We start from the raw sequence: 11,643 nt of genomic DNA on the forward strand, positions 1-11,643 counted from the left end.
CGTCATCGCCACTACCGGAAGTGGATATTCGATGCACATTTCTGTTCTTTCTGTAGCTGCTCTCCGTGATTAGCCGTCAGCGGTTACCACAGCCTTCATCGCGACATTTAGTTGCCAGAACCAGATATGGTAAGTATTTCACGGCTGTATTTTGTATTCTGGTGAATATTATAGACGTTTGCCTGGTCAGGAAGTCGTGTTTCGTCGGCTGCACTGACAAGAAATGTTCAAGTGAGTGAACGCACGCAGCTAGCAGCAGTGTAGCGAGATAACGTCGAATATTCACGAAATGAACGAGTTGTGAAATCTGCTGGAATATTTCTAGACTTTCCTCTACAAAGTTAAGCACTTAATATAAAGTATGACATAAACTTGTGTTTAGTTTCACCCGTCGTAGTAACTGCATTTGTAAGAAGCATCTAGGCTGTTTTGTTTGGGGGAGGGTTGGAGTTCAACAGCTGCTTTTTTCAGGGTCTTATGTCAGAGATTCCGTTTGAACGTTCGAGTTATCTTAAAGTTTACTTAGTTCATATGCCAAACAGGGACGGTTGGATTGAATGTCAGATTAAGATGACATCCATTTGAAAATATGTATGCTCTATTAATCTCACTGTTAGGAGTCAAAGCTCTGTCACTGGCAGTAGGGGCTCCACATAATTGGGTCATATCTGGTGTATGTATTTATATGTACATCTTTTTTTCTCTAAAATGTGTACACAAGTCAAAATGTATGTAGTATGTATTTACACTTGTTTTTTTCCTTCTGATTTTAAGTCTCACACAATTCTGCTGGTGCAGCCCACCAAGAGACCAGAAGGCAGAACATATGCAGACTATGAGTCTGTCAACGAATGCATGGAAGGTAAAATAGTTCATTTGATTATAAAGGGCAAGATTAATGTTATGAATAATTCTAATGTGGAATTCTTTCCTTTCTCTCTAATAAAAGGAGTGTGTAAGATGTATGAAGAGCATCTGAAGAGGATGAACCCCAACAGTCCCTCCATCACATATGACATAAGCCAGTTATTCGACTTTGTTGATGATCTTGCTGACCTCAGCTGTCTTGTGTAAGTAAATTAACACAGCATCTCATCGATCATGTACAAGAGTACAAGGGTGCTTTGAACAATGTAGTAATTTTCCTATTCTCTGGTCATTTAAACAGGTACAGGGCAGACACACAAACCTACCAGCCCTACAACAAAGACTGGATCAAAGAAAAGATCTACGTGCTGCTGAGGCGCCAAGCCCAGCAGGCGGGAAAATAAGGAGTGTAAATGGCTGAATTATTTCTGATGCTAATCCCCAACTCTATCAGAACTACGCTACATCACAGGACAAACATAGATGAGCTAAGTGGTGAAGTGATGCCGCTTAGTTCAGATTTTGTTGAATGCATGTCTATTCAGTCAGTAAGTCAAAGCATAGATTGAAAATATTTTGCATTTTAAATCGCATTTTTGTAACCGAAGTTAGGGACTTGGATATTTATCAGACTAAAGGGTAAGATTGGGGGAGGGAAAGGGTTCAGGATTTTTTTTCAATCCCTCTCAATTTATGTTTTTTTCTTTTTTTAAATTGTGGTTTAATTGTTCAGTGAAGTAAAAAATTTACACATTTCAGATTATGGAGATGGTTCTGAGTCATTTTATATCCCAACTTTTGTCCTCGGTGCTGTTACAGATTTTGTTTTGTGTATGTATCCAGTAGTCACCACTGGAAAATAATAAAAATCTCACACAAAGTTTTGATGTCAGTACTGTTTTTTCTTTTAACATACGCTAATGTTCAAAAGTTAGGTGTCAGTAAGATTTTTTGAAAGAATTAAATGCTTGTATTCAGCACAGATGGATTAGATTGATCTAAATTGACATTGAAAACATTTGAAGTGTTACAAGAGTTCTATTTCAGATAAATACTGTTCTTTCCATCTTATTCATCAAAGAATACTGAAAAAAGAGTATAGAAAAAGATTAAGCAGAACTGTCTCCACAATGATAATAGAAAATGCTTCTTGAGTAGCAAATCAGCATGTTAGAATGATTTCTGAAGGATGTGACACTGAAGACGAGTAATGGCTACTAAAAATTCAGCTTCATCGCAGTAATAAATTACGCCTTAAAGTATATTAGAATTGAAAAAAATATATATTTAATGATACTCAGACCTGGTTGCGTTTAAAAACTTAAATAGATGCTTCAAAATTCTGTATCCTGACCATGAGTAAAAATGAGATTTTAGTGAAAACTAGAATTCCAGATAACAAATCCTTTAAGGAACATGGGGAAAGTTTCAGTGTAAAAGCAGCTGGTGTCTTCTGAAACAAATGCGAATAACATTATACAGTGCAGCATGACTGTCCTGTTTTTTAACTCTCAGTCGTCAGCAGCACACTACTGTGGCATGAGTGTCCTGTTTTATCAGCTACACTGTTAATTGTTCAGATAACTTGCTGAACTAATTCTTCTCTGAAATACTTAACTCTTTTCTCCTGTTTTACCTGTAGTACAAAATCATTTATGTAAGATTTCATGTCATCCCTGGGGCTTTCATTATTTGTTAAAAATCTGATCAACATCTGTCTTGTAATGAAGTATTAAATTGCATTAGCAGTAACTAAGACCAGTAGGTTACCAATACTTTTTGGACTGATATATGCTTGGTGCTGGTTTTGGAAACCCCAAACTTTTTTTTCTGTTCTGTGGGTTGCATGATCCACTGTGTAGTTTCAATGTTATTGGAAACTACTTACCAACTTGTGAGGAAGTGCATGCATTCTGTTTATGACAGTTACTGGGCAACTAAGGAAACAGCTGAGGCTGAGCACAAAACTTTAAAGTACCAATAAACACAATAATACTAGATAGAAGTGTAAGATAAAGCCACAACAATTTTGTAACAGATTTGCAATTTAACCCCAACTGGCATGGCCAGTCTAACTTGATCTGTGCTTTTTAGCCCAATTTCTGAATGGGAAACTGCAGTGTTTATCACACACATTTGTGATTTTTATGGAAATATGTTTATATATATATATATATATATATATATATATATACACATACATACATATAAAAAGGAAGTGAAATCAGTCCCTAAACCTAACAATCAACTCAAAACGTAAAATAGTAATCAATTGCCATGACTGTGTTGGTCCATCTGTTTGCACCATAAAGTCATGACATAACAGAAGAAGCAACAGATATCTTATTCCATAATGTGATATACATCAGAGTAAAACACATTATCGGAAAAATGTAGGACAGGAATTGGTTCCATCCATCAGTTGTTGATTGGATGGAGCGAGGCAAAAATGAATGCAAGCTTGAGGTCAGTTGTAAGAAAGGTGCATGATTTAAGAAGACTAAATATAAGGAGAGGTCAGTCGTTTCACTGGAAGATCAAATTATGACATTTTGATTAAAAATCATGAGGTTAAAATAAATAAATGAATGGATAAATAGTTCACAATAAGATCATTAGGGTGAATTTAGTAAATATAAGGTGAATTTTCATTTCATGCTGACTTTAACATTTCTGTTAACTTGATAGATGGGCCTATACTGTTAACAGAGGCTGAATTCAGAAATCACTCATCCTGCACACCACATAGGCTAGTAACAACCCACAACACACTAGCAACCACATAACAAAGCTTTGGCGACACCAACCCCTTAGCATTTGTGGTGGCAAATTTTGCATGGACGAGCAACACTAAAAATGTAGTTAGTAAGTAATTTTTAGTTTCATAATATTTGAGCTGGTGGTGCAACCATGGCTGTTTGACCACACTGGCTATGCTATTATAAGGACTTTGTTTACTTGGTTAACCCTATTCCAAAGCCAAGACTGGACTGGTTGACCAGCAGCAGAATAGGATTGTATGGGCTAGTTTGCCCAGTTACTTATAATGACTGGAATTAATGAAACTACAAGTGTACTGTACTTTGTACACAGAGACTAAAACAACAGCACAACTCTACACATCTGCATTTCTTTCAACAGAATGGCAAAAACAGTATGAGGTTTATTCTCTTTACGCGTGCTGTATCAGTCATTAGTACACGGAGCTGCGTGCTTACTTTCACCCTCATTCACATTCCTCTCCATGTCCCTTTATTTTTCACCAGCAGTGAGTGTTTGGTGTTACGAAATTTTGGCGCACTGTGTCTTTAAACTGTGGCGGCCCTGCGCCTGCAGCACAGGAAACCCCGTAGCGGCTTTCTGAGGGGACCCAAGATGGCCGAATCTTCACAGTGGGGCTAATAATTACTTTTTGTCAAGACGCTGCTATTTCATGGTGCTCGACGGTCGCGCTGGCCATTCGCCGTCCCGGAAAGTGAAACGAGCGAGTCTATTCGATTAGTTACACCGGGGGATGTTTATCTCTGTGTGAAGAGACTGGCTGGTCCATCTGCGGCCCTTAGCCAGAATATGGCGGAATACTTGGAGAAAATATAGCTTGGTTTATTATGAACGCGCCGCTTTATACACGAGCCTTCCCGCCTTTTCACCGACCGCGCGCGAGTATAACGATCAAATAGCGTTATCTGTACTTCTTTGGAGTTCATTCGCGCGCGTTTCGAACATTTCTGGGTTAAAATGACTCGCGCGAGGAGATAGCCTGCTAGCCGAGGCGCTAGCTACGCTAACCCCGTTTGACTGAATTAGTCGCAGCGTTAGCATAGCCTAACTTGCTTAAAGTAAAGGGGCACGGAGGAAAATAAACACATTCTGCGTTCGTGCTCTGGCTGCATGCTTTTAAACTAAGTTCTCACCGTTTCACGCCCTTAGAAACGGAGGAGCGTTTTTCGTCGTTCCGTTTATAAAAAGTTGAAAATATTGAGTATGTTGTGGAGAGTCTCGGCTGCACACAGCAGCTAGCTAGATGACCATCGCTAGACTGGTCAGAATAATTCTTCTGGACTGCATAACTTTATTGTGATAGACCCCACAACAACATACTGCATCAGCTTCGCGACGGCTTGCCAGTGAATGCCATACATTTCAGCTTGAAGTTGACAGCAGATTCTGTTGCACCTTGCAAGCCGACGAGGACGTTGAGATTTATTGAATCAAGGGCAAAAGCCTGCTTGAGAGTTACTTGCAAGGATGACTGACACTCGTAGACGAGTAAAAGTGTACACTCTGAATGAGGACCGCCAGTGGGATGATCGGGGGACGGGACATGTGTCATCCGCCTACGTGGAGAGGCTGAAAGGCATGTCTCTCCTGGTGCGCGCCGAAAGTGATGGTAGGTTTACAAACACTACAAAGACGATGTACAGGGCCACTTTTCGTTGACTGCAAGTAAGACGTGCCCGTTCTTTAAAACAGGGTCATTGCTGCTGGAGTCCAAAATCAACCCTAACACCGCCTATCAGAAACAGCAGGTGCGTTTGAAATGTTGTGACATCATTTTGTTGACAGAGCTCATTAGTGTTTTTGTTAACATCTTTCGTAATTATGTACTTCTTAATGGCTAGATTAAAGGGCAAGTACATATATATCTTATAAAGATGCAAGACATCACGGGTAAATTGGGAAAATATGAAATGATAGATATCATCAAGCTTTAATAGTTAAGTAATCACAGTACAATAACCCTGTAAAGCCTGCTATATGAAATCATTTAAAATAGAACAGTAATAGTTTGAACCTTTAGACAAGGTGTTACAAAAATTAAAGTTTGGATTTTTTGGATGCATCAAGCATTTGTGGCTCATCAGAGGGTTTATTCAGAGGCCCAAAAAACAGAACTGAATTTGCTGTAGATGTTATTTATACAACAATATTTATATGGACAAAAAGTAGATGCAGGTCCGATAGCTTGTAATCTAAATCAATGAGATTTTTATAACAGTATTGCAGACTACTTGCATAAATGCATATCAGTTTTCACTATATCTTCTAATAACTTGTCTTAGTAAGATGATATTTAAATGCTTAGTTTTATGATCAGAGTAATATATTTTTGTTTATGGGGTGCAAAACATAATGCAATACAATGAATATTGAGAGATGTACAAATAAATGTTACCCAAAAGCCTGATGTATCATGTTTGATACTTTAATTTTAACATGGTTTTTCTATAAAATTATGTATGGGTATTAAAGTAAACCTAAGTTGCTTCCGTTCAGTAAACGTTCATGTTAAAATATTACAAAAAATATCACAGCAAAAGACACACAGGTGAAGGTTGAAATTTTTAGAATAATACCAAAAGGCCTTTTACTTGCTAAAAAAGTAAATTATCAATCAGGTGGCGTGTAATGGATTGTGTACAGCAGGTTTTTACTTTTGATCCTGTTGATAATTTAGAGACATACGAAATTAATATATCTAATATGATACAGTAGGCTTTTTGGACTAAGACAATTGTTTTGTATTACAAGTATCTTGAAATGTTATGTTTAAATATGCAAGTTATGAATTAAACTCTCATTTGCATACATTTTCAGAACAGAAGTCTCAATATTGGATAAAGCACTTCATAAGTCAGAAAATAGCCAGTTGTTTTTGGAATAGAAGATTAAGTCAGGTGAATGATATATGAAAAAAGCCGTCTGTAACTTTCAGAATATAGGAATAAACCTGGAAAGATATGTATTGTCATTGAAATCTACAGGCTCAAAAAGATAAGGTGTAATCATAAACACTTAAATTTGTATTTTGTATGTTTTTTTTCTGCTAAAGATTTTATAGAAGCAAAATCGCCCACAATTTTAAAATTGACCTGTGCATGGACAAACAATGATTTTTGCCTGTGGTCTCTTGCATTAAACTGTAGATCCCTGTATGATAGTGCTTGTGTATCACTTGCTATTTTGGTATTTGTTCATGTTATTTGTGATGTGTCTTTGAAGGACACATTAATAGTATGGTCCGAGGCTGAAAACTATGACCTGGCCCTCAGCTTTCAGGAAAAGGCTGGTTGTGATGAGATCTGGGAGAAAATATGTCAGGTGATTATGTCTGTAATATACATTTATAATATTTTCTCTAGGTATGTTCTCCTTTATTCTGAAAGCCTTTATTTTTGTGTCTACAGGTCCAGGGCAAGGACCCCTCTGTAGACATCACCCAGGAGCTGATAGATGAGTCTGAAGAGGAGCGCTTTGATGACATGTCCTCTCCTGGTCTCGAACTTCCGCCATGTGAGCTCTCCCGGCTGGAGGAAGTGGCCGAGCTAGTGGCGTCATCCTTACCTTCTCCGTTACGGCGGGAAAAACTGGCCCTGGCGCTGGAGAACGAGGGCTATATCCGCAAACTGCTGGAGCTGTTCCGAGTGTGCGAGGACTTGGAGAACCGAGAAGGCCTGCATCACCTCTACGACATCATCAAAGGCATTTTCCTCCTCAACCGCACAGCGCTCTTCGAAGTCATGTTCTCCGAAGAGTGCATCATGGATATGATCGGATGTCTGGAGTTCGATCCTTCGCTACCCCAACCACGGCGGCATCGAGAGTTCCTCACCACCACGGCACGGTTTAAAGAGGTCATTCCCATTTCAGACCCGGAGCTGCGGCAGAAGATTCACCAGACGTACCGGGTGCAGTATATTCAGGACATGGTGCTGCCCACCCCCTCTGTCTTTGAAGAAAACATGCTCTCCACCCTGCACTCCTTCATCTTCTTTAACAAAGTGGAGATTGTTGGCATGCTGCAGGTGGGTTTTCGTTCTCAACCATGTGTATGTGACCAGCTGTGAACTTTGCACATTGGCGGTTGAGTTGAAATGCTGTTCAGGGGCTAAACTAGGTGAAGGAAGCTGTAGTTTAACTTTTCACGTCGCCTTCTAACATCATATCTCACAGGTAACGTACGCTGTCAGGCTTGCTATGTGTCATTGTGGCTTTTCGATAGATCAGCATCGCTCCTTTCAAATTGATTGCATCCTCAGCAGAAAACCCTGTTTGCAGAGAATGCAGTGAATACATGTTTTTGATGCGGCTGCTAATATTTCCCTGTTTGCATTACCTGAGACCATCTCGTTGCTCTTGATAGGATGCACATGGTGGGCTGTACTTTGGTTCTTTGTTTTAAAGGTCATATATGTTTTCCACACTAAAAATAAAGGTCTGCAGATCTAGATAACAGATTTAAAGATAACCGTGCTAACTGCTTGTACTATGTACATTTAATTATTTAGTAGAAAATCGGCAATGGTATTTGCCTCAATGACGAGTTTCAAGAGTGGAGTAATTATAGACTATTTATTAATGCATTGACAAGTCAGAGTATTTGAAATGCCCTTTTCATCAAGTTAGATTTTACATCAGTTGTGGCTATTAAAAAGTTGTTAATGGAAATGGTTTGATACGTGCTTCTCACCTAAACCTTACAGTGGATTTGTTTGATACTGGGATTGGAGGTAGGGGAGGGGGCTTGTTGCCATGGAAACAGCACCATCATGTTCTTTACAGCCATATCATGTGATGTCACAAACGCTTGGCAGGCGTGCTGGATGATTATTTTCTCCAACCTCCAGACAGCTTCAGTTCAGTATGGTTGTTTGTCCATCTTTGCTGATGATGAATGTGCTTGTTATGGCACAATATTGTTTTAATATTACCATATCCCATACCTGGATGTAATCTCATAGATGTTGAATAAACCAACCATGGATACTAAAAGCTTTTTGTGATGATTGTCTGAGCAATTAGATGTACTTTCCCATGGCAGCGTAATCGCAAACTATGTTTTGATTCACTTGACTGTTTCCCCTTTTTTTGAGGTGTAATCTTGTATGTCCATGACAAGTTGATGCAGTAAAATACAGTATCAGTCACATGTCTAACCTTGGTGTCGATGTGCATTTATGAAATATGTCACCCTCATTCAGCTAGAGGTCAATTAATGTTGCAAAACCTCTCTGTGATTTACAGCTTTATGGTGTGCTCAAATGACATTAGGATAATGTATGTAGGCAACTATTAATGAACATTTATCAAGAACCAGGTTTATTGTGCCGAATCTGGCTGAACAGAATTATTGATGGTTGCAGTTCACACAGTGTGCTGCATGGATGCATTATGCTGTGTATATAGAAAGTTTAATTATGAGAAAATTAATGTGAATACTGGCTTAAAATATTTGTAATATTTAACTTGTATTGTAGAATTGTATCCAATTATACATTTTCTAGTGTCTTTTGTTTTAAAGAATTTATAAACTAGTTTTGTGTGTATATATACAAAACTAGTAGTAACCAGAACTGATATTTCTCTATTTCTTATGCTTTTATTTTCAGGACGATGAGAAGTTTTTGACTGAGCTCTTTGCACAGCTAACTGATGAAGCCACAGATGACGACAAACGGCATGAGCTGGTATGAAGCAGAATTACTAATGGATGTGTTAACCTCCTACTCAAAACAATGGATACAAACAAAATTGATATTGTTTGTCACATTCAGGTAAATTTCCTGAAGGAGTTCTGTGCGTTCTCACAAACGTTACAACCACAGAACAGAGACGCATTCTTCAAAACGCTGTCCAACATGGGTATCCTGCCAGCGCTGGAAGTTATTCTTGTAAGATTTACTTGCTATTCCAAAGAACAGATTTGCTGTCAGGTGTTTTTCTTTTTATAATTTTAACACCTTTACTAATGATCTATAGTATTGTATTTAATGGAGAATAGATATATTTGAACCTGTCTCTAACTTCAACTTTGCTCTCAATGAAGACTGTAACTTTAGCTTGCTCTTGCTGTATTTATGAACACGTGTGCATTGTGTTAAAGGGCATGGATGATGTTCAGGTGCGTGGAGCAGCCACTGATATCTTCTCTTACCTGGTGGAGTACAACCCCTCAATGGTGCGAGAGTTTGTTATGCAGGAGTCTCAGCAGAATGACGATGTAAGTCACATGCCACATGCCTACTGACTCTTGTGAGCCTTCCAGCTACCTGTCTTTCTCACTACTTGTCTATATTTTACAGGACATTCTGTTGATAAATCTGATCATTGAGCATATGATCTGTGACACGGATCCAGAGTTGGGTGGAGCCGTACAGCTAATGGGGTTGCTCAGGACACTAGTGGACCCAGAGAACATGCTGGCAACTGCTAATGTGAGACATGTTTTAATATCAATATATATTTGGTGCATAGTACCACCTTTTCATTGTCATTTGTCAGAGTGTAGCGAAACATGCCCCTTCTGGTTGATTCCTTGCAGAAAACCGAGAAGACAGAGTTCTTGAGTTTCTTCTATAAGCATTGCATGCATGTGCTCTCTGCTCCACTTCTTGCCAACACCACAGAAGAAAAACCCAGCAAAGGTAATAGATTTTTTACAAGCTTGTAGGATGCATGCAGACTGAATGTGTAGGCAGCCTTTTTGAATCCTTTCTCAATTGACATTTTGCATACATATTTAAAGATGTGACCTCTGCAGATTCTCACTGTGTGTTTGTCTTGTCAGATGATTTCCAGACGTGTCAGCTGCTGGCTCTGATCGTAGAGCTGCTCACTTTCTGCGTGGAGCATCACACGTATCACATAAAGAACTACATCATCAACAAAGACATCCTCCGCAGAGTACTGGTGCTCACTGAATCTCAACACGCTTTCTTAGCCTTATGTGAGTATATGCATGCACACACACAAGACATAATCCACATGTGAAAGTGAATATTCGGCAGGAAATATTGTAGGGTGGGATTTTTGTTTTTGTCTATCCAGATTTTTACTGATCAATTCAATTCAAGTTTTTTTGTATAGCGCTTTTCACGATACAAATCGTTGCGAAGCAGCTTTACAGAAAATTAGGTTTCTACAATATATTTAGTAGTAGCTTGTCAGTGGTGACTGTCAAATTGATGTACATATGGCAGAAATGTACGGTAAAATTCAGTTAATGACGTAATCAAACAGATGATGAACACTATTAACAGCAATGACTATATGCTGCAATCAAACTTGTAGCAAAATTTGGTAGTTTATGTTGTTTCAGGGTTGGCATCATCTGAGGTCCTCTGAGGGGTTTGCATCATCTCTTCTCAGGTGTTCGGTCATCTCATGTCTTTGTAAGGGCTGGATCCAGACTGAAGTTTGTGTAATTCCTAGTGGCAGAAACAGAGAAACAAATAGAGACATAATTAGCGTAGCTGCGGTTCCAACCAAGCAAAAATTATTTGTTCAACCCAAGCTAAGGAATAATAAAATGCATTTCATCAGATATAATTGCAGTACAAGTTTATGAGATGCATTGTTTGAATGCTTGGCCAAAGAGATGTGTCTTTAATCTAGATTTAAACAGAGAGAGTGTGTCTGAACCCCGAACGTTATCAGGAAGGCTATTCCAGAGTTTGGGAGCCAAATGCGAAAAAGCTCTACCTCCTTTAGTGGACTTTGCTATCCTAGGTACTACCAAAAGTCCAGAGTTTTGCGACCTTAGGGAGCATGATGATTGTAGCATGGTAGAAGGCTAGTTAGGTACGCAGGAGCTAAACCATTAAGGGCCTTGTAGGTAAGTAATAATATTATGTACCTGATATTAATAGGTAGCCAGTGCAGAGACTTTAAAATTGGGGTAATATGATCATATTTTCTTGACCTGGTAAGGACTCTAGCCGCTGCATTTTGGACTACCTGTAACTTGTTTATTGAAGATGCAGGACAACCACCTAG

The 11,643-nt window shown here is 38.8% G+C and overlaps 2 protein-coding genes across 2 annotated transcripts in view; both read left to right on the forward strand.

Moving 5' to 3' along the window:
• Nucleotides 1-4: 4 nt before the first annotated feature.
• erh (ERH mRNA splicing and mitosis factor) lies at nucleotides 5-1,721 on the forward strand. Its single transcript, XM_016499299.1, has 4 exons — nucleotides 5-129; nucleotides 775-862; nucleotides 950-1,070; nucleotides 1,169-1,721. The coding sequence occupies exons 1-4, from the start codon at nucleotides 127-129 to the stop codon at nucleotides 1,269-1,271; spliced, it is 315 nt and encodes a 104-aa protein (XP_016354785.1). The 5' UTR covers nucleotides 5-126; the 3' UTR covers nucleotides 1,272-1,721.
• Nucleotides 1,722-4,207: 2,486 nt separating this feature from the next.
• smek1 (SMEK homolog 1, suppressor of mek1 (Dictyostelium)) overlaps nucleotides 4,208-11,643 on the forward strand; it is a 21,332-nt gene continuing 13,896 nt past the window's right edge. Inside the window, exons 1-10 of the mRNA XM_016499412.1 lie at nucleotides 4,208-5,257; nucleotides 5,341-5,396; nucleotides 6,871-6,969; nucleotides 7,056-7,673; nucleotides 9,258-9,335; nucleotides 9,423-9,539; nucleotides 9,752-9,868; nucleotides 9,951-10,082; nucleotides 10,190-10,292; nucleotides 10,436-10,594. Coding sequence (XP_016354898.1) covers nucleotides 5,116-5,257; nucleotides 5,341-5,396; nucleotides 6,871-6,969; nucleotides 7,056-7,673; nucleotides 9,258-9,335; nucleotides 9,423-9,539; nucleotides 9,752-9,868; nucleotides 9,951-10,082; nucleotides 10,190-10,292; nucleotides 10,436-10,594 — 1,621 coding nt within the window. The 5' untranslated portion in view covers nucleotides 4,208-5,115. The remainder of the gene's footprint in view (nucleotides 5,258-5,340; nucleotides 5,397-6,870; nucleotides 6,970-7,055; nucleotides 7,674-9,257; nucleotides 9,336-9,422; nucleotides 9,540-9,751; nucleotides 9,869-9,950; nucleotides 10,083-10,189; nucleotides 10,293-10,435; nucleotides 10,595-11,643) is intronic.

Source organism: Sinocyclocheilus anshuiensis, unplaced genomic scaffold (genome assembly GCF_001515605.1).
Source record: "Sinocyclocheilus anshuiensis isolate Anshui unplaced genomic scaffold, SAMN03320099.WGS_v1.1 scaffold1746, whole genome shotgun sequence".
Classification (NCBI taxonomy): Eukaryota; Metazoa; Chordata; class Actinopteri; order Cypriniformes; family Cyprinidae; genus Sinocyclocheilus; species Sinocyclocheilus anshuiensis.

Coding starts and splice junctions, on each gene's coding strand:
- erh (XM_016499299.1), top strand. Junction 863..949: donor TGTCAACGAATGCATGGAAG/GTAAAATAGTTC, acceptor CTCTAATAAAAG/GAGTGTGTAAGATGTATGAA. Junction 1,071..1,168: donor GCTGACCTCAGCTGTCTTGT/GTAAGTAAATTA, acceptor TCATTTAAACAG/GTACAGGGCAGACACACAAA.